Below are 27,802 nucleotides of genomic sequence, written 5' to 3'. Positions count from 1 at the left end.
GATGAAACCTACTTGGTCAGGATGGATGATTGTTTTGATGTGTTCTTGGATTCGGTTAGCAAGAACTTTATTGAGGATTTTTGCATCAATATTCATAAGGGATATTGGTCTGAAGTTTTCTATCTTTGTTGGGTCTTTTTGTGGTTTAGGTATCAGAGTAATTGTGGCTTCATAGAATGAGTTGGGTAGAGTACCTTCTGTTTCTATTTTGTGGAATAGTTTGTGAAGAACTGGGATTAGATCTTCTTTGAAGGTCTGATAGAACTCTGCACTAAACCCATCTGGTCCTGGGCTTTTTTTGGTTGGGAGACTATTAATGACTGCTTCTATTTCTTTGGGGGATATAGGGCTGTTTAGATCATTAACCTGATCTTGATTCAACTTTGGTACCTGGTATCTGTCTAGGAACTTCTCCATTTCATCCAGGTTCTCCAGTTTTGTTGAGTATAGCCTTTGGTAGAAGGATCTGATGGTGTTTTGGATGTCTTCAGGATCTGTTGTTATGTCTCCTTTTTCATTTCTGATTTTGTTAATTAGGATGCTTTCCCTGTGCCCTCTAGTGAGTCTGGCTAAGGGTTTATCTATCTTGTTGATTTTCTCAAAGAACCAGCTCCTTGATTGGTTGATTCTTTGAATAGTTTTTCTTGTTTCCACTTGGTTGATTTCACCCCTGAGTGTGATTATTTCCTGCCGTCTACTCCTCTTGGGTGAATTTGCTTCCTTTTGTTCTAGTGCTTTTAGGTGTGTTGTCAAGCTGCTAATGTGTGCTCTCTCTAGTTTCCTTTTGGAGGCACTCAGAGCTATGAGTTTTCCTCTTAGCAATGCTTTCATTGCGTCCCATAAGTTTGGGTATGTTGTGGCTTCATTTTCTTTTTTTTTTTTTTTTTTTTTTTTTTATAAAAGAAAACATTTAATTGAGGCTGGCTTGTAATTTTAGAGTTTCTGTTTATTATAATCGTGGTGGAGGCATGGCACCCTGCAGGAAGACATGGTGCTGGAGAAGGAGCCAAGAGATTTCCATCTTGATCTGAAGACAGCCAGGAGACTGTCTATAGCAGGTAACCAGGAGGAGGTTCTCGCCTGGGTAAAGCTGGAGCACTAGGAGACCTCAAAGCCTGCCTACACAGTGACACACTGTTTCTGACAAGGCCACTCTTATTCCATGAAGACCATACCTCCTATGGGCCGACCATATTCGGCCTTTTGTAAGGCCTTTTGTAACCACCACCTTTTGTAAGGTTTTATCATGTGACAGTACTAACACAGACACGTTCACTCATTTTCAGTTGACCAATACCTATATAACTGACTACTTTTTGTCACCCACTTGCTTTATGACTAACAGGTGATTTCAAACAAAATAAAAAATAAGAATTGCACTGTTATGCTTAGTAAATTACACCATTCCCCACGTTGTGTAACTCTCTGGAGGTCACAGGACAAACTTTTCTTGGGGATTATTTTCAGTAAATGTGAAATTAATTGATCATACTTAGGTAATTTCTGACATAGGAAACCACTAATATTATAATAAACATTTTTATGCATTTAAAAAACAGTAATCAGAACTCTGAATGAAGGGGTCCTGAATCTAGTATTGATTATGAATAATAATACTTCAAAACTCTGGCTAATAGGACTGTGTTCTATGAAAGGAGTGATGGAGACATTAATGAGTTAGTGATTACCTCGTAAGACTAATATGCTTTGAGATGCAGTAACATCTCATAAACTTCCCTATGTTCTTTTTTTTTTTTGTTTTGTTTTGTTTTGTTTTTTTTTCTTTTTTTTATTTTTTTAATATTTTTATTACATATTTTCCTCAATTACGTTTCCAATGCTATCCCAAAAGTCCCCCATAGCGCCCCCCACTTCCCTACCCACCCATTCCCATTCTTTTGGCCCTGGCATTCCCCTATATTGGGGCATATAAAGTTTGCGAGTCCAATGGGCCTCTCTTTCCATTGATGGCTGACTAGGCCATCTTTCAATACATATGCAGCTAGAGACAAGAGCTCCGGGGTTCTGGTTAGTACATCATGTTGTTCCAACAATAGGGTTGCAGATCCCTTTAGCTCCTTGGGTACTTTCTCTAGCTTCTCCATTGGGAGCCCTGTGATACATCCAATAGCTGACTGTGAACATCCACTCCTGTGTTTGCTAGGCCCCAGCATCGTCTCACAAGAGACAGTTATATTTGGGTCCTTTCAGCAAAATCTTGCTAGTGTATGCAATGGTGTCAGCGTTTAGAAGTTGATTATGGGATGGATCCCTGGATGCGGCAGTCTCTAAATGGTCCATCCTTTCATCACCGCTACGAACTTTGTCTCTGTAACTCCTTCCCTGGGTGTTTTGTTCCCAATTCTAAGAAGGTGCACAGTGTCCACACTTTGGTCTTCATTCTTCTTGAGTTTCATGCGTTTAGCAAATTGTATCTTAAATCTTGGGTATCCTAAGTTTTGGGCTAATATCCACTTATCAGTGAATACATATTGTGTGAGTTCTTTTGTGATTGTGTTACTTCACTCAAGATGATGCCCTCCAGGTCCATCCATTTGGCTAGGAATTCATAAATTCATTCTTTTTAATAGCTGAGTAGTACTCCATTGTGTAAATGTACCATAATTTCTGTATCCATTCCTCTGTTGAGGGACATCTGGGTTCTTTCCAACTTCTGGCTATTATAAATAGGGCTGCTATGAACATAGTGGAACATGTGTCCTTTTTACCGGTTGGGACATCTTCTGGATATATGCCCAGGAGAGGTATTGCTGGATCCTCCGGTAGTACTATGTCCAATTTTCTGAGGAACCGCCAGACTGATTTCCAGAGTGGTTGTACAAGCTTGCAATCCCACCAACAATGGAGGAGTGTTCCTCTTTCTCCACATCCTCGCCAGCAACTGCTGTCACCTGAATTTTTGATCTTAGCCATTCTGACTGGTGTGAGGTGGAATCTCAGGGTTGTTTTGATTTGCATTTCCCTGATGATTAAGGATGTTGAACATTTTTTCAGGTGTTTCTCTGCCATTCGGTATTCCTCAGGTGAGAATTCTTTGTTCAGTTCTGAGCCCCATTTTTTAATGGGGTTATTTGACTTTCTGGAGTCCACCTTCTTGAGTTCTTTATATATATTGGATATTAGTCCCTTATCTGATTTAGGATAGGTGAAGATCCTTTCCCAATCTGTTGGTGGTTTTTTTGTCTTATTGATGGTGTCTTTAGCCTTGCAGAAGCTTTGTAGTTTCATGAGGTCCCACTTGTCAATTCTCGATCTTACAGCACAAGCCATTACTGTTCTATTCAGGAATTTTTCCCCTGTGCCCATATCTTCAAGGCTTTTCCCCACTTTCTCCTCTATAAGTTTCAGTGTCTCTGGTTTTATGTGAAGTTCCTTGATCCACTTAGACTTGACCTTAGTACAAGGAGATAGGAATGGATCGATTCGCATTCTTCTACATGTTAACAACCAGTTGTGCCAGCACCATTGGTTGAAAATGCTGTCTTTCTTCCACTGGATGTTTTTAGCTCCCTTGTCGAAGATCAAGTGACCGTAGGTGTGTGGGTTCATTTCTGGGTCTTCAATTCTATTCCATTGGTCTATTTGTCTGTCACTATACCAGTACCATGCAGTTTTTATCACAATTGCTCTGTAGTAGAGCTTTAGGTCCGGCATGGTGATTCCACCAGAGGTTCTTTTATCCTTGAGAAGAGTTTTTGCTATCCTAGGTTTTTTGTTATTCCAGATGAATTTGCAGATTGCACTTTCTAATTCGTTGAAGAATTGATTTGGAATTTTGATGGGGATTGCATTGAATCTGTAGATTGCTTTTGGCAAGATAGCCATTTTTACAATGTTGATCCTGCCAATCCATGAGCATGGGAGATCTTTCCATCTTCTGAGATCTTCTATAATTTCTTTCTTCAGAGACTTGAAGTTTTTATCATACAGATCTTTCACTTCCTTAGTTAGAGTCACGCCAAGATATTTTATATTATTTGTGACTATTGAGAAGGGTGTTGTTTCCCTAATTTCTTTCTCAGCCTGTTTATTCTTTGTGTAGAGAAAGGCCATTGATTTGTTTGAGTTAATTTTATATCCAGCTACTTCACCGAAGCTGTTTATCAGGCTTAGGTGTTCTCTATGGAATTTTTAGGGTCACTTATATATACTATCATATCATCTGCAAAGAGTGATATTTTGACTTCATCTTTTCCAATTTGTATCCCTTTGATCTCCTTTTGTTGTCGAATTGCTCTGGCTAGAACTTCAAGTACAATGTTGAATAGGTATGGAGAAAGTGGACAGCCTTGTCGAGTCCCTGATTTTAGAGGGATTGCTTCAAGCTTCTCACCATTTACTTTGATGTTGGCTACTGGTTTGCTGTAGATTGCTTTTATCATGTTTAGGTATGGGCCTTGAATTCCTGATCTTTCCAAGACTTTTATCATGAATGGGTGTTGGATCTTGTCAAATGCTTTTTCCGCATCTAACGAGATGACCATGTGGTTTTTGTCTTTGAGTTTGTTTATATACTGGATTACGTTGATGGATTTCCGAATATTGAACCATCCCTGCATCCCTGGGATGAAACCTACTTGGTCAGGATGGATGATTGTTTTGATGTGTTCTTGGATTCGGTTAGCAAGAACTTTATTGAGGATTTTTGCATCAATATTCATAAGGGATATTGGTCTGAAGTTTTCTATCTTTGTTGGGTCTTTTTGTGGTTTAGGTATCAGAGTAATTGTGGCTTCATAGAATGAGTTGGGTAGAGTACCTTCTGTTTCTATTTTGTGGAATAGTTTGTGAAGAACTGGGATTAGATCTTCTTTGAAGGTCTGATAGAACTCTGCACTAAACCCATCTGGTCCTGGGCTTTTTTTGGTTGGGAGACTATTAATGACTGCTTCTATTTCTTTGGGGGATATAGGGCTGTTTAGATCATTAACCTGATCTTGATTCAACTTTGGTACCTGGTATCTGTCTAGGAACTTCTCCATTTCATCCAGGTTCTCCAGTTTTGTTGAGTATAGCCTTTGGTAGAAGGATCTGATGGTGTTTTGGATGTCTTCAGGATCTGTTGTTATGTCTCCTTTTTCATTTCTGATTTTGTTAATTAGGATGCTTTCCCTGTGCCCTCTAGTGAGTCTGGCTAAGGGTTTATCTATCTTGTTGATTTTCTCAAAGAACCAGCTCCTTGATTGGTTGATTCTTTGAATAGTTTTTCTTGTTTCCACTTGGTTGATTTCACCCCTGAGTGTGATTATTTCCTGCCGTCTACTCCTCTTGGGTGAATTTGCTTCCTTTTGTTCTAGTGCTTTTAGGTGTGTTGTCAAGCTGCTAATGTGTGCTCTCTCTAGTTTCCTTTTGGAGGCACTCAGAGCTATGAGTTTTCCTCTTAGCAATGCTTTCATTGCGTCCCATAAGTTTGGGTATGTTGTGGCTTCATTTTCTTTTTTTTTTTTTTTTTTTTTTTTATAAAAGAAAACATTTAATTGAGGCTGGCTTGTAATTTTAGAGTTTCTGTTTATTATAATCGTGGTGGAGGCATGGCACCCTGCAGGAAGACATGGTGCTGGAGAAGGAGCCAAGAGATTTCCATCTTGATCTGAAGACAGCCAGGAGACTGTCTATAGCAGGTAACCAGGAGGAGGTTCTCGCCTGGGTAAAGCTGGAGCACTAGGAGACCTCAAAGCCTGCCTACACAGTGACACACTGTTTCTGACAAGGCCACTCTTATTCCATGAAGACCATACCTCCTATGGGCCGACCATATTCGGCCTTTTGTAAGGCCTTTTGTAACCACCACCTTTTGTAAGGTTTTATCATGTGACAGTACTAACACAGACACGTTCACTCATTTTCAGTTGACCAATACCTATATAACTGACTACTTTTTGTCACCCACTTGCTTTATGACTAACAGGTGATTTCAAACAAAATAAAAAATAAGAATTGCACTGTTATGCTTAGTAAATTACACCATTCCCCACGTTGTGTAACTCTCTGGAGGTCACAGGACAAACTTTTCTTGGGGATTATTTTCAGTAAATGTGAAATTAATTGATCATACTTAGGTAATTTCTGACATAGGAAACCACTAATATTATAATAAACATTTTTATGCATTTAAAAAACAGTAATCAGAACTCTGAATGAAGGGGTCCTGAATCTAGTATTGATTATGAATAATAATACTTCAAAACTCTGGCTAATAGGACTGTGTTCTATGAAAGGAGTGATGGAGACATTAATGAGTTAGTGATTACCTCGTAAGACTAATATGCTTTGAGATGCAGTAACATCTCATAAACTTCCCTATGTTCTTTTTTTTTTTTGTTTTGTTTTGTTTTGTTTTTTTTTCTTTTTTTTATTTTTTTAATATTTTTATTACATATTTTCCTCAATTACGTTTCCAATGCTATCCCAAAAGTCCCCCATAGCGCCCCCCACTTCCCTACCCACCCATTCCCATTCTTTTGGCCCTGGCATTCCCCTATATTGGGGCATATAAAGTTTGCGAGTCCAATGGGCCTCTCTTTCCATTGATGGCTGACTAGGCCATCTTTCAATACATATGCAGCTAGAGACAAGAGCTCCGGGGTTCTGGTTAGTACATCATGTTGTTCCAACAATAGGGTTGCAGATCCCTTTAGCTCCTTGGGTACTTTCTCTAGCTTCTCCATTGGGAGCCCTGTGATACATCCAATAGCTGACTGTGAACATCCACTCCTGTGTTTGCTAGGCCCCAGCATCGTCTCACAAGAGACAGTTATATTTGGGTCCTTTCAGCAAAATCTTGCTAGTGTATGCAATGGTGTCAGCGTTTAGAAGTTGATTATGGGATGGATCCCTGGATGCGGCAGTCTCTAAATGGTCCATCCTTTCATCACCGCTACGAACTTTGTCTCTGTAACTCCTTCCCTGGGTGTTTTGTTCCCAATTCTAAGAAGGTGCACAGTGTCCACACTTTGGTCTTCATTCTTCTTGAGTTTCATGCGTTTAGCAAATTGTATCTTAAATCTTGGGTATCCTAAGTTTTGGGCTAATATCCACTTATCAGTGAATACATATTGTGTGAGTTCTTTTGTGATTGTGTTACTTCACTCAAGATGATGCCCTCCAGGTCCATCCATTTGGCTAGGAATTCATAAATTCATTCTTTTTAATAGCTGAGTAGTACTCCATTGTGTAAATGTACCATAATTTCTGTATCCATTCCTCTGTTGAGGGACATCTGGGTTCTTTCCAACTTCTGGCTATTATAAATAGGGCTGCTATGAACATAGTGGAACATGTGTCCTTTTTACCGGTTGGGACATCTTCTGGATATATGCCCAGGAGAGGTATTGCTGGATCCTCCGGTAGTACTATGTCCAATTTTCTGAGGAACCGCCAGACTGATTTCCAGAGTGGTTGTACAAGCTTGCAATCCCACCAACAATGGAGGAGTGTTCCTCTTTCTCCACATCCTCGCCAGCAACTGCTGTCACCTGAATTTTTGATCTTAGCCATTCTGACTGGTGTGAGGTGGAATCTCAGGGTTGTTTTGATTTGCATTTCCCTGATGATTAAGGATGTTGAACATTTTTTCAGGTGTTTCTCTGCCATTCGGTATTCCTCAGGTGAGAATTCTTTGTTCAGTTCTGAGCCCCATTTTTTAATGGGGTTATTTGACTTTCTGGAGTCCACCTTCTTGAGTTCTTTATATATATTGGATATTAGTCCCTTATCTGATTTAGTATAGGTGAAGATCCTTTCCCAATCTGTTGGTGGTTTTTTTGTCTTATTGATGGTGTCTTTAGCCTTGCAGAAGCTTTGTAGTTTCATGAGGTCCCACTTGTCAATTCTCGATCTTACAGCACAAGCCATTACTGTTCTATTCAGGAATTTTTCCCCTGTGCCCATATCTTCAAGGCTTTTCCCCACTTTCTCCTCTATAAGTTTCAGTGTCTCTGGTTTTATGTGAAGTTCCTTGATCCACTTAGACTTGACCTTAGTACAAGGAGATAGGAATGGATCGATTCGCATTCTTCTACATGTTAACAACCAGTTGTGCCAGCACCATTGGTTGAAAATGCTGTCTTTCTTCCACTGGATGTTTTTAGCTCCCTTGTCGAAGATCAAGTGACCGTAGGTGTGTGGGTTCATTTCTGGGTCTTCAATTCTATTCCATTGGTCTATTTGTCTGTCACTATACCAGTACCATGCAGTTTTTATCACAATTGCTCTGTAGTAGAGCTTTAGGTCCGGCATGGTGATTCCACCAGAGGTTCTTTTATCCTTGAGAAGAGTTTTTGCTATCCTAGGTTTTTTGTTATTCCAGATGAATTTGCAGATTGCACTTTCTAATTCGTTGAAGAATTGATTTGGAATTTTGATGGGGATTGCATTGAATCTGTAGATTGCTTTTGGCAAGATAGCCATTTTTACAATGTTGATCCTGCCAATCCATGAGCATGGGAGATCTTTCCATCTTCTGAGATCTTCTATAATTTCTTTCTTCAGAGACTTGAAGTTTTTATCATACAGATCTTTCACTTCCTTAGTTAGAGTCACGCCAAGATATTTTATATTATTTGTGACTATTGAGAAGGGTGTTGTTTCCCTAATTTCTTTCTCAGCCTGTTTATTCTTTGTGTAGAGAAAGGCCATTGATTTGTTTGAGTTAATTTTATATCCAGCTACTTCACCGAAGCTGTTTATCAGGCTTAGGTGTTCTCTATGGAATTTTTAGGGTCACTTATATATACTATCATATCATCTGCAAAGAGTGATATTTTGACTTCATCTTTTCCAATTTGTATCCCTTTGATCTCCTTTTGTTGTCGAATTGCTCTGGCTAGGACTTCAAGTACAATGTTGAATAGGTATGGAGAAAGTGGACAGCCTTGTCGAGTCCCTGATTTTAGAGGGATTGCTTCAAGCTTCTCACCATTTACTTTGATGTTGGCTACTGGTTTGCTGTAGATTGCTTTTATCATGTTTAGGTATGGGCCTTGAATTCCTGATCTTTCCAAGACTTTTATCATGAATGGGTGTTGGATCTTGTCAAATGCTTTTTCCGCATCTAACGAGATGACCATGTGGTTTTTGTCTTTGAGTTTGTTTATATACTGGATTACGTTGATGGATTTCCGTATATTGAACCATCCCTGCATCCCTGGGATGAAACCTACTTGGTCAGGATGGATGATTATTTTGATGTGTTCTTGGATTCGGTTAGCAAGAATTTTATTGAGGATTTTTGCATCAATATTCATAAGGGATATTGGTCTGAAGTTTTCTATCTTTGTTGGGTCTTTTTGTGGTTTAGGTATCAGAGTAATTGTGGCTTCATAGAATGAGTTGGGTAGAGTACCTTCTGTTTCTATTTTGTGGAATAGTTTGTGAAGAACTGGGATTAGATCTTCTTTGAAGGTCTGATAGAACTCTGCACTAAACCCATCTGGTCCTGGGCTTTTTTTGGTTGGGAGACTATTAATGACTGCTTCTATTTCTTTGGGGGATATAGGGCTGTTTAGATCATTAACCTGATCTTGATTCAACTTTGGTACCTGGTATCTGTCTAGGAACTTCTCCATTTCATCCAGGTTCTCCAGTTTTGTTGAGTATAGCCTTTGGTAGAAGGATCTGATGGTGTTTTGGATGTCTTCAGGATCTGTTGTTATGTCTCCTTTTTCATTTCTGATTTTGTTAATTAGGATGCTTTCCCTGTGCCCTCTAGTGAGTCTGGCTAAGGGTTTATCTATCTTGTTGATTTTCTCAAAGAACCAGCTCCTTGATTGGTTGATTCTTTGAATAGTTTTTCTTGTTTCCACTTGGTTGATTTCACCCCTGAGTGTGATTATTTCCTGCCGTCTACTCCTCTTGGGTGAATTTGCTTCCTTTTGTTCTAGTGCTTTTAGGTGTGTTGTCAAGCTGCTAATGTGTGCTCTCTCTAGTTTCCTTTTGGAGGCACTCATAGCTATGAGTTTTCCTCTTAGAAATGCTTTCATTGCGTCCCATAAGTTTGGGTATGTTGTGGCTTCATTTTCATTGAACTCTAAAAAGTCCTTAATTTCTTTCTTTATTCCTTCCTTGACCAAGGTATCATTGAGGAGAGTGTTGTTCAGTTTCTTCGTGAAGGTTGGCTTTCTATTATTTATTTTGTTATTGAAGATCAGCTTTAGTCCATGGTGATCTGATAGGATGCATGGGACAATTTCAATGTTTTTGTATCTGTTGAGTCCTGTTTTGTGCCCAATTACGTGGTCAATTTTGGAGAAGGTACCATGAGGTGCTGAGAAGAAGGTGTATCCTTTTGTTTTAGGGTAAAATGTTCTGTAGATATCTGCCAGATCCATTTGATCCATAACTTCTGTTAGTTTCACTGTGTCCCTGTTTAGTTTCTGTTTCCATGATCTGTCCATTGGTGAAAGTGGTGTGTTGAAGTCTCCCACTATTATTGTATGAGGTGCAATGTGTGCTTTGAGATTTACTAAAGTTTCTTTAATGAATGAGGCTGCCTTTGTATTTGGAGCATAGATATTCAGGATTGATAGTTCCTCTTGGAGGATTTTACCTTTGATGAGTATGAAGTGCCCCTCCCTGTCTTTTTTGATGACTTTGGGTTGGAAGTCAATCTTATCTGATATTAGAATGGCTACTCCAGCTTGTTTCTTCAGACCATTTGCTTGGAAAATTGTTTTCCAGCCTTTCATTCTGAGGTAGTGTCTATCTTTTTCTCTGAGATGAGTTTCTTGTAAGCAGCAAAATGTTGGGTCTTGTTTGTGTAGCCAGTTTGTTAGTCTATGTCTTTTTATCGGGGAGTTGAGTCCATTGATATTAAGAGATATTAAGGAAAAGTAATTGTTGTTTCCTGTTATTTTTGTTGTTAAAGTTGGCATTCTGTTCTTGTGGCTGTCTTCTTTTAGGTTTGTTGAGGGATTACCTTCTTGTTGTTTCTAGGGCGTGGTTCCTGTCCTTGTATTGGTTTTTGTCTGTTATTATCCTTTGAAGGGCTGGATTCGTGGAGAGATAATGTGTGAATTTGGTTTTGTCGTGGAATACTTTGGTTTCTCCATCTATGTTAATTGAGAGTTTGGCTGGGTATAGTAGCCTGGGCTGGAATTTGTGTTCTTTTAGTGTCTGTATAACATCTGTCCAGGATCTTCTGGCTTTCATATTCTCTGGTGAAAAATCTGGTGTAATTCTGATAGGCTTGCCTTTATATGTTACTTGGCCTTTTTCTCTTACTGCTTTTAGTATTCTATCTTTATTTAGAGCATTTGTTGTTCTGATTATTATGTGTCGGGAGGTATTTCTTTTCTGGTCCAGCCTATTTGGAGTTCTGTAGGCTTCTTGTATGTTCATGGGCATCTCTTTCTTTAGATTTGGGAAGTTTTCTTCTATAATTTTGTTGAAGATGTTTGCTGGTCCTTTGAGTTGAAAATCTTCATTCTCATCCACCCCTATTATCCGTAGGTTTGGTCTTCTCATTGTGTCCTGTATTTCCTGGATGTTTTGAGTTAGGATCTTTTTGCATTTTCCATTTTCCTTGATTGTTGTGCCCATGTTCTCTATGGAATCTTCTGCACCTGAGATTCTCTCTTCCATCTCTTGTATTCTGTTGCTGATGCTTGCATCTATGGTTCCAGATTTCTTTCCTAGGGTTTCTATCTCCAGTGTTGCCTCATTTTGGGTTTTCGTTATTGTGTCTACTTCCCTTTTTAGGTCTAGTATGGTTTTGTTCATTTCCATCATCTGATTGGATGTGTTTTCCTGTTTCTCTTTAAGGACTTCTACCAGTTTGGTTGTGTTTTCCTGTTTTTCTTTAAGGACTTGTAACTCTTTAGCCATGTTCTCCTGTAGTTCTTTAAAGTCCTTCTTGATGTCCTCTACCATCATCATGAGATATGCTTTTAAATCCAGGTCTAGTTTTTCAGGTGTGTTGGGGTGCCCTGGACTGGGCCAAGTGGGAGTGCTGGGTCCTGATGATGGTGAGTGGTCTTGGTTTCTGTTAGTAAGATTCTTACCTTTACCTCTCGCCATCTGGTAATCTCTGGAGTTGTTATAGTTGTCTCTGTTCAGAGGTTGTTCTTCTGGGGATTCTGAGTATCCTCTGTCAGCGGACCTGGGAGACAGGCTCTCTCCTCTGAGTTTCAGTGGTTAGAGCACTCCCTGCTGACAAGCTTTCCTCTTAAAGGGAAGGTGTACAGATATCTGGGGTTTGGACCTCCTCCTGGCCGAAGAAGAAGGCGGAAAACAGGACCTTTCCCAGATGCTGTGTTGCTTTGGCAGGTCACAGAAGCTGTAGGCTTCTGTGGTACACACTCTCAGCTGTGCAGACTAAGTTCCTAAGTTCAGTGGAGTCCTGGATCCAAGATGTGCTCCCTGCTCCTGAGGCAGAGGGCTCCTGTGCAGGGCAGACCACTGTCTTCCAGCTAGGAGGGTGCTGGATGTCTGTGGCCCCAAAAGGGTGCTGCCTCAGCAGCTCTGTGGCTCCCGCCTGTCCCAGAAGCTGTCTGCCTCTGTGGTCCTCACTCTAACCTGTACAGACTAAGTTCGGCGGAGTCCCGGAGCCAAGATGGCGCTCCCTGCAGGGCAGGTCACTGTTCTCCGGCTGGGAGGGTGTCGGATGTCTGCGGCCCCAAAAGGGTGCTGCCTCAGTGGCTCTGTGGCTCCCGCCTGTCCCAGAAGCTGTCTGCCTCTGTGGTCCTCACTCTGACCTGTACAGACTAAGTTCGGCGGAGTCCTGGAGCCAAGATGGCGCTCCCTGCAGGGCAGGTCACTGTCCTCCGACTGGGAGGGTGCCGGATGTCTGCGGCCCCTAAAGGGTGCTGCCTCAGCAGCTCTGTGGCTCCCGCCTGTCCCAGAAGCCGTCTGCCCCCGTGGTCCTCACTCTGACCTGTACAGACTAAGCTCGGCGGAGTCCCGGAGCCAAGATGGCGCTCCCTGCAGGGCAGGTCACTGTCGTCCGACTGGGAGGGTGCCAGATGTCTGCGGCCCCAAAAGGGTGCTGCCTCAGCAGCTCTGTGGCTCCCGCCTGTCCCAGAAGCTGTCTGCCTCTGTGGTCCTCACTCTAACCTGTAGACTAAGTTCGGCGGAGTCCCGGAGCCAAGATGGTGCTCTCTGCAGGGCAGGTCTCTGTCCTCCGGCTGGGAGGGTGCCGGAAGTCTGCGGCCCCAAAAGGGTGCTGCCTCAGCGGCTCTGTGGCTCCCGCCTGTCCCAGAAGCTGTCTGCCTCTGTGGTCCCCACTCTGACCTGTACAGATTAAGTTCGGTGGAGTCCCGGAGCCAAGATGGCGCTCCCTGCAGGGCAGGTCACTGTCCTCCGACTGGGAGGGTGCCGGATGTCTGCGGCCCCTAAAGGGTGCTGCCTCAGCAGCTCTGTGGCTCCCGCCTGTCCCAGAAGCCTTCTGCCCCCGTGGTCCCCACTCTGACCTGTACAGACTAAGCTCGGCGGAGTCCCGGAGCCAAGATGGCGCTCCCTGCAGGGCAGGTCACTGTCCTCCGACTGGGAGGGTGCCGGATGTCTGCGGCCCCAAAAGGGTGCTGCCTCAGCGGCTCTGTGGCTCCCGCCTGTCCCAGAAGCTGTCTGCCTCTGTGGTCCTCACTCTATCCTGTAGACTAAGTTCGGCGGAGTCCCGGAGCCAAGATGGTGTTCTCTGCAGGGCAGGTCTCTGTCCTCCGGCCGTGGCTTCATTTTCATTGAACTCTAAAAGTCCTTAATTTCTTTCTTTATTCCTTCCTTGACCAAGGTATCATTGAGAAGAGTGTTGTTCAGTTTCCACGTGAAGGTTGGCTTTCTATTATTTATTTTGTTATTGAAGATCGGCCTTAGTCCATGGTGATCTTATAGGATGCATGGGACAATTTCAATATTTTTGTATCTGTTGAGGCCTGTTTTGTGACCAATTATGTGGTCAATTTTGGAGAAGGTACCATGAGGTGCTGAGAAGAAGGTATATCCTTTTGTGTTAGGGTAGAATGTTCTGTAGATATCTGCCAGATCCATTTGATTCATAATTTCTGTTAGTTTCACTGTGTCCCTGTTTAGTTTCTGTTTCCACGATCTGTCCATTGGTGAAAGTGGTGTGTTGAAGTCTCCCACTATTATTGTATGAGATGCAATGTGTGCTTTAAGATTTACTAAAGTTTCTTTAATGAATGTGGCTGCCTTTGTATTTGGAGCATAGATATTCAGGATTGATAGTTCCTCTTGGAGGATTTTACCTTTGATGAAGTATGAAGTGTCCCTCCCTGTCTTTTTTAATGACTTTGGGTTGGAAGTCAATCTTATCAGATATTAGAATGGCTACTCCAGCTTGTTTCTTCATACCATTTGCTTGGAAAATTGTTTTCCAGCCTTTCATTCTGAGGTAGTGTCTATTTTTTTCTCTGAGATGAGTTTCCTGTAAGCAGCAAAATGTTGGGTCTTGTTTGTGTAGCCAGTTTGTTAGTCTATGTCTTTTTATCGGAGAGTTGAGTCCATTGATATTAAGAGATATTAAGGAAAAGTAATTGTTGTTTCCTGTTATTTTTGTTGTTAAAGTTGGCATTCTGTTCTTGTGGCTGTCTTCTTTTAGGTTTGTTGAGGGATTACCTTCTTGTTGTTTCTAGGGCATGGTTCCTGTCCTTGTATTGGTTTTTGTCTGTTATTATCCTTTGAAGGGCTGGATTCGTGGAGAGATAATGTGTGAATTTGGTTTTGTCGTGGAATACTTTGGTTTCTCCATCTATGTTAATTGAGAGTTTGGCTGGGTATAGTAGCCTGGGCTGGAGTTTGTGTTCTTTTAGTGTCTGTATAACATCCGTCCAGGATCTTCTGGCTTTCATAGTCTCTGGTGAGAAATCTGGTGTAATTCTGATAGGCTTGCCATTATATGTTACTTGGCCTTTTTCTCTTACTGCTTTTAGTATTCTGTCTTTATTTAGAGCATTTGTTGTTCTTATTATTATGTGTCGGGAGGTATTTCTTTTCTGGTCCAGTCTATTTGGAGTTCTGTAGGCTTCTTGTATGTTCATGGGCATCTCTTTCTTTAGATTTGGGAAGTGTTCTTCTATAATTTTGTTGAAGATGTTTGCTGGTCCTTTGAGTTGAAAATCTTCATTCTCATCCACTCCTATTATTCGTAGGTTTGGTCTTCTCATTGTGTCCTGTATTTCTTGGATGTTTTGAGTTAGGATCTTTTTGCATTTTACATTTTCCTTGATTGTTGTGCCCATGTTCTCTATGGAATCTTCTGCACCTGAGATTCTCTCTTCCATCTCTTGTATTCTGTTGCTGATGCTCATATCTATGGTTCCAGATTTCTTTCCTAGGGTTTCTATCTCCAGTGTTGCCTCATTTTGGGTTTTCTTTATTGTGTCTACTTCCCTTTTTAGGTCTAGTATGGTTTTGTTCATTTCCATCAGCTGTTTGGATGTGTTTTCCTGTTTTTCATTAAGTACTTCTACCTGTTTGATTATGTTATCCTGTTTTTCTTTAAGGATTTGTACCTCTTTAGCAGTGTTCTTCTGCAATTCTTTAAGGGATTTTTGTGCTTCCTCTTTACTGTCTTCTACCTGTTTACCAGTGTTCCTTTGTATTTCTTTAAGTGTGTTATTAAAGTCCTTCTTGAAGTCCTCTACCATCATCAGGAGATATGCTTTTAGATCCGTGTCTAGCTTTTCCGGTGTGTTGGGGTGCCCTGGAGTGGGCGAAGTGGGAGTGCTGGGTTCTGATGATGGTGAGTGGTCTTGGTTTCTGTTAGTAAGATTATTACGTTTACCTTTCGCCATCTGGTAATCTCTGGGGTTAGTTGTTGTCGTTGTCACTGTTTAAAGATTGGAGCAGAAGCTGTGTTCCACTCACCAGCAGTCTCAAAATCCTGTGGCGGGGGTCGTGGGTAGCTTGCGGTACCCCGGTGCTGGTCCAGCTGGAAGAGGCCTGTGGTCCTACTCAGGCCAGTTTTCTGCTTCCCTAACTAATGCAGTCTCAGGTCCTGCGCACAATTGGATTGGAGCAGAAGCTGTGTTCCACTCTCCAGAAGTCTTAAGATCCTGTGGTGGGTGTTGTGGGTAGCTGGCGAGTGTCAGCCGACCCTGCGCCCTAGCTACCTAGGTGCTTTTCTGACCGGAAGAGGCTTGTGGCCCTATGTAGGCCGGATTTCTCCCTCCCCAACCAAAGCAGTCTCAGGTCCCGCGTGATTGGACTGGAGCAGAAGCTGTGTTCCACTCACCAGCAGTCTCAAAATCCTGTGGCGGGTTCGTGGGTAGCTGGCGGGTGTCAGCCGACCCTGCGCTCTAGCTACCCTGGTGCTGATCCGGCCGGATGAGGCCTGTGGCCCTACTCAGGCCGGTTTCTGCTTCCCTAACTAATGCAGTCTCAGGTCCCGCGTGCAATTGGATTGGAGCAGAAGCTGTGTTCCACTCACCAGAAGTCTTAAGATCCTGTGGCGGGTGTTGTGGTTAGCTGGCGAGTGTCAGCTGACCCTGTGCCCTAGCACCCCGGTGCTTTTTTTCGCTTTCTATTATTTTTGATGTTAGAGTTGGCATTCTGTTCTTGTGGCTGTCTACTTTTAGGTTTGTTGTGTTGTTAGAGTTGGCATTCTCTTCTTGTGGCTGTCTACTTTTAGGTTTGTTGAAGGCTTACTTTCTTGCTTTTTCTAGTACATGGTTTCTGTCCTTGCATTGTTTTTTTTCTGTTATTATTTTTTGAAAGGTGGATTCGTGGAAAGATAATGTGTGAATTTGGTTTTATAATGGAATACTTGGTTTCTCCATCTATGGTAATTGAAAGTTTTGCTGGGTATAGTAGCCTGGGCTGGCATTTGTGTTCTCTTAGTGTCTGTATAACATCTGTCCAGGATCTTCTGTCTCTCATAGTCTCTGGTAAAGAAATCTGGTGTAATTCTGATAGGCTGCTTTTATATGTTACTTGACCCTTTTCCCTTACTGCTTGTGATATTCTCTCTTTATATAGTGCATTTGTTGTTCTGATTATTATGTGTCAGGAGGAATTTTTTTTATGGTCCAGTCTATTTGGAGTTCTGTAGGCTTCTTGTGTGTTCATGGGCATCACTTTCTTTAGGTTTGGGATGCTTTCTTCTATAATTTTGTTGAAGATATTTGCTGGCCCTTTATGTTGAAAATCTTCATTTTTATCTACTCCTGTTATTTGTAGGTTTGGCTTTCTCATTGTGTCCTGGATTTCCTGGATGTTTTGAGTTAGGATCTTTTTGCATTTTGCATTTTCTTTGAACGTTGTGCCAATGTTCTCTATGTAATCTTCTGCACTTGATATTCTCTTCCATATCTTGTATTCTGTTGCTGATGTTCGCATCTATCGTTTCAGATTTCTTTCCTAGGGTTTCTATCTCCAGTGTTGCCTCAATTTGTTTTTGTTTTTTTTTTTTATTGTGTCTACTTCCCTTTTTAGGTCTTGTATGGTTTTGTTCATTTCCATCTCCTATTTGAATGTGCTTTCCTGTTTTTCTTGAAGGACTTCTACCTGTTTGTTTGTGTTTTTCTGTTTTTCTGTAAGGACTTGTAACTCTTTAGCAGTGTTTTCCTGTATTTCTTATGAAAGTTATTAAAGTCCTTCTTGATGTCCTCTACCATCATCGTGAGATATGCTTTTAAATCCCGGTCTAGCTTTTCGGGTGTGTTGGGGTGCCTAGGACTGGCTGAGGTGGGAGTGGTGGGTTCTGATAATGGTGAGTGGTCTTAGTTTCTGTTAGTAAGATTCTTACCTTTGCCTTTCACCATCTGGTAATCTCTGGAGTTAGTTGTTATATTTGTATCTGGTTAGTGCTTGTTCCTCTCGTGATTCTGTTAGCCTCTATCAGCAGACCTGGAAGACTAGCTCTCTCCTGAGTTTCAGTGGTTAGGGTACTCTCTGCAAGCAAGCTCTCCTCTTGCATGGAAGGTGGATAGATGTCTGGCATTTGGACCTGCCTCCTGGCAGAAGATGAAGGCCTGAAACAGGGCTTGTCCCAGAATCATTGTAGCTTCTGTAGTTCACACTCTCACCTGCACAGAGTAGTCTTCGTGGGATCCGGGAACCAAGATGGCTCCCCCAGGTGCTGAGGCAAAGCCCTCCTTGGTGGTGTGGACATCTCTCCTCTAGCAGGAAAGGTGCCTGGATGTCCAGAGTCTGAAAAGGGGTCTGCCTCAGAAGCTCTGTCTCTTCTGCCTGACCCAGAAGCTGTTAGTCCACACACACACCTGTGCAGACTATTCTCAGTAGAATCCGGGAACCCAAGATGGCTCCCCCAGATGCTGTGGCAAAGCCCTCCTGGGTGGGGCAGACACCTCTCCTCTGGTAGGGAAGGTGTCCAGATGTCTGGAGCCTCAATTGCGGTCTGCCCCAGAAGGTCTGTGGCTTCTGCCTGTCCCAGAAGCTGTTAGCTTCCGTAGTCCACACTCCCCCCTGTGCAGACTAGACTTGGTGAAATCCTGGAACCGAAGGTTTTCATAATAGGAAGTGCCTTCTAAATACTGACCACTGCCATCCTAGAAGCTGCTGTTAGCTTTGCTGCTACAGGGAATACCGAGTACCCAGTGAGATGGGCCAGGAGATAAGAGATCATTATTAGGAAAGAGAGTAGTTCACAAGGTGACTGCAAGTATTGTATGCCTTTTATGGATATCAGAATAACATTTGAAATGTAAATGAAGAAAATATCTAATAGAAAAAAGAAAGCTATATGAGATAGGAAGGTGGATTTGAGGTTTGCTTAGCTTGAGATTATGGCGAATTCGTAAACAGAATGACTGATTTGATAGTAAAATCTGGGTAAATGTAAAGATGCTTATGTACCGGTTTCAACATCTGAAAGTACAAATTGGTTCACACTGTGGCAAGGAATCCAAGCTATGTGTTTTCCCAGTAAATGGCATTGTAGTGGGATTATAAACGAGTAGGAACTCTATTCAGGAAGGCAGATCTTCGGGAAGGGCTAATAACAACCTTCTTTCCCTTCCCTGTGAGGTTGCCAGTACCTCTTAACACTGACACACACAATCAAGTTTCTAATTTCTGTGAATTGGAAGACAACCATGTTACATTTAAATCACATCAGGGATTGAGGTGAGGGTGGGACTTAGAGATAAAGATTTGAAGACCCTTTGCCTAGATGTTATATTTAGTCAGTGAAGATGCCAGGCCATGAGGAAAATTACAAATTATGAACATCATCTTTGATGTGAAACAAATGCCGACATGGGGCAGTACTCAATGGAGGAGACATTGGAAGGGATATTCTGGATTTCGCAGAGTCCAAGAAAGGTGATAGCCATCATGGAAAACAAAATGGAACGGCCAGTGTCCAGAGGATGGAGCAGCATGTGTCAGTTGCTCAGCACTCTAGAAGTACGTCCTGAAAAGGGTCAAAGCTAGAGATGAAGGCCTGGGAACTATAGACAGTGGTCAGAAGGAGAAAACGTTTGAGAAGACTAATACTAGTACTGTGTTTAGTTATGTGCAATGGGCATATGAAGGTATGCATATATGAAGTCTTGAGTACAGAGTGGCTTGTAGCCTTTGGCTCACCCACAGCACCTAACTCTCAGAGTCCTAATTCTGCCTTTTCTTCTGGACACTGTGGAAGACGCCTCATCTATGGATTTTATTCCACTAACTCAAGCTTTTGTTATAATGACAACATAAATGTCCTCCTGGCAGGCACATTTATAGAGAGAAACACCCCGTACAGTATGATGTAGTTCATACCTGGCTTTCCAATTAGTCACTTGTTAGTTTTTCTACTTTTTCTCCACAAAGCTTTGGCTGAGGCATGACATAAAGACACAGGTGGTCTAAGTGCCACCTGCCTAGACCACTGTATCCTTACCCCCATCTCTCTGATTCTTGCATCTCTTTTGGGCACGGTAATTTAAGTAGGCCATGGGATGGACTCTGGGACAAATGAACCCCTGCTCCACTGCTCACTTTGGGTGGTTCTCTGGAGGTGGGATGTAGGCAGCAGCATACTTAGAATTTCCTGTGACTCCAAGACACTACAGAGTGAGAAGCTCTGCTTCAGCTAGCCAGACTAATGCTGTCTTCATGGGAATAGTACAGAGGACTATGGATGCAGGTGAGTGAATATCAGTATGGGATCTGGATTGAGGGGTGTACCTTTCCCAGGAGCAGGCCTGATTGTGCTGAGTTCTTTATCCTCCCCTGAGAAGGAATCCTCAGCCTACCTCATCCTGATACTTGTATTGGGGCCTAGCTCACAAAATACATCAGCTACAGAATCTGTCCTTAGTCAGGGGCTCAGGGACTCTTGCTCCTGTTATCTTCTCAGAGCGGTCTCCCATCAGTCTCTGTGAGAGAAAAGCTACTTGCTAGAGAGCCGTGGTATGCATCCAATCTCACTGCTAGGCATGCCTGCAGATTGTGCTGTTTTATGGACCACTTAGTCCAAACTTGGTCATTGTTATTTACAAAATGTAACTCAGAATTTTAGATCCTCATCATTCCCTTGCAAGAGCTGGCAGTTATAGGAATTACCTTGCATTTCTGCACTCTGATCTAATTTTGTAGGTACTACGACTGCTCCTTCAGCCCCAGGTTAACCTGAGAAGCAAGTAAAACAACCATCTAAAATACCTTGCAATATAGAAGCCATTGTATAGAGAGGGTAGTGTTTGCCTCAGTTTGTGGTTCCATTGATAGGAAATTGTAGGACTGTCTAAAGATTGAGGCTTCGAATCAGAAGTTAACCAGGGTTTGGGGGAAAGGACTAAGAAGAGGAAGGACTGGCTGTGGTATAGGGTTTCATTGTGGGTTGGGAAAACATTCTTGAATTATTTGCTGGTGATTTCACAGCTCTGTGTGTATAAGCATGAGCTTTGTACTTTAAATGAGTTTATAGTGTGGTACAAGAAATACATTGTAGGTTATTAGGAAGAGATAAATGTCAGGTGCTTCATGATTCAAGTGTACTTTAGTATTCTGTATTCTTTAGATTAGTCCTTATAATTAGCCCCTAATGAGATCCCCAGAAGTTCCATCACTTTTGGCTATTTCCAAAATTCTTTCACTAGCATAGGCCTAAGCCTTGCCTTTCCTATGATGAAGAGAAAGCTTTCTCAGGTAGCCTCTGTTTTTCTATGTCCAGTCAACTTCACAGCATGTGGTGATTTTTTTATTATTCATGAATATGTGTGGGTGGGTATCGACAGAGCCCAGAAAGCATCAGAGCCCATGAAGTTAGAATTACAGGCAGCTTTGAGCAGGAGGACATGTGTATTGGGAAACAAACTCAGGTCCTCTAAAAGAGTGGTAAGCAAGCTTAACCACTGAGCCACTTCTCAGCCTCTTACATGATGATCTTTGAGAGCATGATCCAGAGGTCTAAAACAAAGGTATAGGATGTCTGGTTGTTTGTCTGATATAAAATTTATTTCACATCATAAAGCCAGTTGCCTGCTCTTCTCTTCAGATCTCCCTGCTTTGATGTTGGGTCCATTTATAATTATTATAGCTTTTTGTTGTGTTGATTTAAAAAAAATAGAGGGTTTTGTTTTTATCTCTTGGGAAGGCTTTGATCTCAAGCCTATTTTTCCATGCAAGCATATCCAGCTACTATGCTCTCTCAGTTACCATTTTTGCCCCAAAGTAAGCATTCACAGAGATTTCCTGCCTGCATGTCATCACAACACCAGGGTGACTGCTGAATGCCCCTGGAATGGAGCCTGCTTACTTGGGTAGCCTCCTCACTCTGGTGACCAATGCAGGGACTCTTGTCATCTTGTGTTTTGGTTAATGCACTATTGCTGGAGGAAGCATCATGACTAAGGCACTTATAAGAGAAAGCATTTAATAATGGACTTTGCTTACAGTCTCAGAAGGTGAGTACTTTTCCATCATGGTGAGGAGTATGACAGCAGGGATGCAGGCAGACACTAGAGCAGGAGCTCACGTCCTGAGCCTCAAGCAGGAGGCAGAAAGAAAGTGAAACTGGGCTAAACCCACACCTAGTGACATACCTTCTCCAACCAGGTCACATCTCCTAAGCTCTCCTAAACAGTCCAGCAAGTGGGGACTAAGTATTCAAATATATGAGCCTAAGGGAGCTATTCTTATTCAAAGCACCATATCCCAAGAGGTATAGCAGCAGGATCATTACTGACAATTGAACTGTTTCAGTTCCTTAGCTTCTCCCAGCCAGTGTTGAGAGTGAGATTTGTGTGAAATGTATCCAAGCATCAGTGGCAATGAGCAGGCTTTAAGGTGAACTGTAATCTTATCAGCCAGATTCATCAATGTTTGAGTGCTTTCATTCACATAACCATCCCTCGAGAAAACGGGACATCAGCCCAAAGCAGTTTGGTCATTTCCACATGTATTTGAATTAGATGAACAGAAAACTGAACAATGTATTATACCAAAAGAAACTCTGCCTATGGTTCAGCAGTTCCAAACTGTTATCATTTTGTCCTTCATGCCTGTGTCAATCAGTGAGAGGGACAGAAGGTGTTCTTACAGTCATGGAAGTAAGAGTTCAGTTATCTGCACAGGGATGGAGGAAACGTATAAGTGGCAGTGGAGATACTGAATCAAGAACAGTTGTGTTGTTACCACCCCAAGGTCTGTGGAGTCAAGGGCAGGAGTGGACACGAGGTGAAAAGACACAGTCAGTCAATGCTCCCTGACCAAGAAGGTGCAGGAGATTTACTCCCTAACCCCTGTTGCTCCCATCTATCCTTCACCATCCCTCCCAACATTCCCATTCAATAGATCCAATGAAAAGCCGAGGCCAGAGCAGTAGTCAGCATTTGCCAATTACTTAGGGGGACAAGAGAGTAGAGAATGTAATAAGACAGGAGGATCCTGCCTGGGGACCTAGAAGTTTAGCAGAGATGGTGTACATGAAGGCTGTAAAACTGAGCCCACACTATAAGAGGGACCTCCTCTGACACCAAAGCCAGCATAAGGAGGGGAGGACATTTCTGTGGGTGGCTGCCCAGCACAGAAGCCTACAGAGAGCTAAGGCACTGCAGAGTTGACAGCCTGTAATGGAAGCTACGGAAGTATACAGCCTACAAAGTCTCCTCCTAGAGGAATGCCATGCTCATGTGCATGGATAGAAGGTTGCATGCATATCTTGAGATGAGGAAGGACAAGGGCAGCAAGACTGGGCTGCAGGTTCCTGCAGAGGAGTTTGTAAAACCTGAATTGGAGCAGCGCTTCAGACATGGAGCAAAAATAAAGGCCTTGGATTACAAAATTCAGGGAGTATAATGTTGAGGTCTTACCACTGTGGTGATATAAAAGCAGATAGGAGTTCATCATACATTAGTGGACCTCAAGGCCAGGTTGGTATAGAACTACCTCAGAGCAGAAGAGATTGAAGATGCCTGGTGTCTAAGTGGTACACATTAGCTACCCGGGAGAAAGAGTTGACTTCAAGCCTTTGCAAGTTGCTACTTCTTTGCACTGGGGGCTTGGTAGGCATTACTTAAGCATCAAGGCCTTGTCCTCCTATGTCAGTGCAGCTGGATGATTTTTCACCCCCATGCCTGTCCTTTTGTCATGTATGTGGTAGCCAATACTCACCTTTCCTCACACACTACTCAGATGAATGAGACCTGTTCTCAACAGCATATGAGTTAGAGAGATGCAATGCTTCTTGAGAGAGCAAAGCAGACACATCTGCTTGAGTGCTGCTGTTTCCCAGGATCACTAGATCTTAGCAGTCAGTTCTTCATGGTTTTGCTTCCAAAGTTTTCATTAAGAAGAGCATGGTTAGATGAGTCAAGAAGCCTAAGGACTTGACCAAGATGAGTACTTCCAAGTAGGCTAGACTAAATGGTAAAGGATGTGCTTGGTTGCCATGGACAGAGTACCACACTTGGGCAGAATTGAAGACAGAGGTTTATTTCTTCTTTCTGGAGCCTGGAAGGGCAAGGCCAACGTATCAGTGTGTTGATTTCTCTCAATCTTTCTCTGCTTGACTTGTGGCTGGCAAACTTGTGCCCATGTCTTTTCCCATTGCCATCTCTCTGTGTGTCTGTGTCCTAATCTCTTTTTAGAAGGTCACTCAGATTGGGTTAGAGATGCCCCATGCTCACATTTAAACTAGTTACTTATAAACACTGAAATATCTTGGGGCTCTGGTTATTGAGATTTCAACACATGATTTCTAGGGACAATGTAGTTGGGCCTATAATCAAGAAACAGGTGCTAATGGCAGTTTAGTGGGCTTTCCTCTTGAGCATCTTTGCAACTGAGATACATGCCTGTGTCTCTTCTACTACTGACGGGAACACTACCTCAGAAGTTCAATGAATAGACCAGTTACTGAGTGCTAGAACCACTTATTCTCTTCTCTAGTCTTCCTTCCACTTCTTATATGGGCACTTTTCTCATGGGAGAATGTCTGTGCTGCCTGCATCTGCTGCCTGTTCCTGTAGCCTTATATAGGCTGGTTCAACTTCTGATGATGAGTTTACTCCTCAGTTGATTTGATTTGAAGGCACATTGTTGGATTCAGGAGTGTTGTTCAGTTTCAAGGTGCACTTGCCTAGCATTTTGGAAGACTTGTGTTTAATCTCTAGTATGATACACACACACACACACACACACACACACACACACACACACACACACACACAGAGACACACACATGGGGGGGGAGAGAGAGAGAAAGAGAGGGGGAGAGGAAAAGACAGGTAGAGACAGAGAGAGTGAAAGACAATTCTTAGATCCTCAATACCTTGGAGGTTATTCACAGAACTCTTCACTATGAATTCCAAAACTCAAACATTCAAGTCATATATAAAATAGCATAATGTTTGCATATGAACTACACATATCTTCCTGTAAATTCTAAATAATATGATATAAAAACTATATAGTGCAAATAGTTGTATACTGTATTTTCAAGAAATAACAAGTACTCACTGATAAGTGGGTATTAGCCCAGAAACTTAGAATACCCAAGATACAATTTGCAAAACATATGAAACTCAAGAAGAACAAAGACTAAAGTGTGGACACTTCGCCTCTTCCTAGAATTTGGGAATAAATCACCCATGGAAGGAGTTACAGAGACAAAGTTTGGAGCTGAGACTAAAGGATGGACCATCCAGAGATGGCCCCAGCTGGGGATCGATCCCATAATCAGCCACCAAATGCAGACACTATTGCATACACTAGCAAGATTTTGCTGAAAGGACACTGATATAGCTTTCTCTTGTGAGGCTATGCCAATGCCTGGCAAACACAGAACTGGATGCTCACAGGGCCCCCAATGGAGGAGCTAAAGAAAGTTCCCAAGGAGCTTAAGGGGTCTGCAACCCTATAGGTGGAAAAACAATATGAACTAACCAGTACCCCCAGAGCTTGTGTCTCTAGCTGCATACGTAGCAGAAGATGGATGGCCTAGTCCGCCATCATTGGGAAGAGAGGCCCCTTGGTCTTGCAAACTTTATATGCCCCAGGACAGGGGAACACCAGGGTCAAGACGTGAGAGTGGGTGGGCAAGGGAGCAGGGTGGGGGGAGGGTATAGGTGACTTTTGGGGTAGCATTTGAAATGTAAATGAAGAAAATACCTAATAAAAAATTGGAAAAAGAGAAAAAAAAGAAATAACAAGAAAAATAAAATCAACCTGTTAACTATAGAGAATTCGTCACCCCCAGTGTCATCTACCTATAGCTGGTTGAATCTGCAGGTGCAATGCTCAGAGATATAGAGGACTGCCAGTAGTTACACATGATATCAGAGAAGGTTGAATATGAAATACTATTCTTATTTTTGCTGAGTTCATCTTGTTTCTAGAAAAGTGGGCTTTTCTTTTTCCACTGCTGCCCAATGGAATTTTTTTCATGTCTAGTTGTCACTAAAGAAATATCCACATGAGAAATACAACATTGAAGTTTTTTTTTTTTTTTGTGGTTTTTCGAGACAGGGTTTCTCTGTGTAGCTCTGGCTGTCCTGGAACTCACTTTGTAGACCAAGCTGGCCTCGAACTCAGAAATCCGCCTGCCTCTGCCTCCCGAGTGCTGGGATTAAAGGCGTGCGCCACCACGCCCGGCTAACATTGAAGTTTTTTATCTGGTAATGGGACAGTAATGGGGTAGGGCTTTGTATGTATCTGTCTTTGTGTGTATCTGCCCAATCTCTTGATGCTTAGCTTGAGCTTTTAACCTTTGTCTTGGTTTTCCTGCTGTGAGCCTTCGTCATAGGACTTATTTAATCGTCCCTTGAGTGTCCCTTTCTACATACTCTGCAGAAGAACTGGCACTGTGGTGAATTATGTTAAATGAACTGCAATACACTTAAGCACAACAAGCATTGTAGTCTTGATTTTATAGTTTCTCTTCACCATTAAAAATATATTTATTTCTGCAGCTAATGTGCACCACTCTAGGAGCTGTTAGGAATGAAAGACTTTTAGATTTGCCTGAGTTGCCAAGAGGAGACATTTTGATTTTGATAAGGGAGGGGAGAAGGATGTCTATGGTGGGTATGGGAAGGTAGCCTATATATTGGGCTCCTGGGTCTGCTCCAGTATAGTGCTAGTGTAGACCCTGTTGGACAGCACTGGTCATTGGACCAAGAGGACAAGTTTTAAAGTCAATGGCTTAAACTTGAACAGTACTTTTGATTCTGTACAGCACTGACACAATTTGTAATGCTCATAGCATTTACATATATCTCAGATTAAATATATTAATTTCTTCATAACTTTATGAAAGATAGATGTAAAGTGATGCCAAAATTGGGTTTGAGGAACGGGGCTCATTGACTAAGAGAACATGTACACATGAGGATCTGAGTTCAAATCCCCAGCACCCATGTAAAGATAAGGTGTGGCCATCCATACCTGTGGCACTAGCACAGGAAGCAGAAGCTGGGAACAGAAACAAAAAGACAGCTGCATTTGCTGGCCATACAACTTGGCTGAAAAATGATAAGCCCTGGGTTCAATACAGACCCTGTCTCAAGGAAACAAGGAAACAAGGCAAAAAAGGATAGAGGAGGGTAATAGATGTCTGCTCCATGTTGGTACCTATACACACTTGTTGGCATATACGCTTACACTTAAGATAGGGAAACTCACTCACTCACACACACACAGACACACACACACAGACACACAGACACACACACTCACAAACTGCTGTCAAAATTCATACCATCCCTTCTCAAGGGCTAGGTGTGTTTTGTGACATCCCAAGGCACTGACTGGCACTCTCATTTCTGGCAGAGTAGATAGATGTACCAGCTATCACCCAGCGAGACTGTCCTTGTCAGCTTCCCAGGTCTGCCCTACAGAATTGGCACTTTCTGTAGTCAGTTCCCAATTAATCCCATTCAAAGTAGATAAATAGCAGCTTTGGGACTTCTATGCTAATTTGCAGCAGCTTCCTCAGAGTTGCTATGGAGTTACAACCAGACAGCCATGGCAGGGCCTTCTGGGTACTTCAACAAAGTACTTGTGCAGCCATGTGACATACCCTGCTCCGTGTTCTTCCACAGCATGCACAGCAATGGGGAGAAGGCTGGGCTGCATAAGGAAAACTTGCTGCTTCGTGGGTGCACCATCAGAAACACAGAAGCTGTGGCTGGAATTGTCATCTACGCAGGTAGGCACAGGCTACACCTAAGACCATCTACTGCCACACTGTGCTACGTACTCCCCATTGTTTCTTTCTAATTTCTATCTCATATTAAAAGTTGTGCATACCCATTGTAGGAAATTGGGAAGTTAAAATTTAGGAAAACAGAAAAGTATCAAAAAAAAGTTCTAATAACAACTCAATCGAAGTGTTCTTCCGTTTTCTTTAGAATATTTCTTTCTGTTCATTTTACAG

The 27,802-nt window shown here is 42.3% G+C and overlaps 1 protein-coding gene across 1 annotated transcript in view; it reads left to right on the top strand.

The window, feature by feature from the left end:
- Atp10a (ATPase phospholipid transporting 10A (putative)) overlaps positions 1–27,802 on the top strand; it is a 212,117-nt gene that overhangs the window by 134,705 nt on the left and 49,610 nt on the right. The window contains exon 4 of the mRNA XM_085841695.1: positions 27,468–27,574. Coding sequence (XP_085697821.1) covers positions 27,468–27,574 — 107 coding nt within the window. The remainder of the gene's footprint in view (positions 1–27,467; positions 27,575–27,802) is intronic.

The sequence above is a fragment of the Mus caroli genome, unplaced genomic scaffold (assembly GCF_978045245.1).
Source record: "Mus caroli unplaced genomic scaffold, Mus_caroli_1 scaffold_8, whole genome shotgun sequence".
Classification (NCBI taxonomy): domain Eukaryota; kingdom Metazoa; phylum Chordata; class Mammalia; order Rodentia; family Muridae; genus Mus; species Mus caroli.
This window is presented reverse-complemented; position numbering and strand designations above follow the sequence as displayed.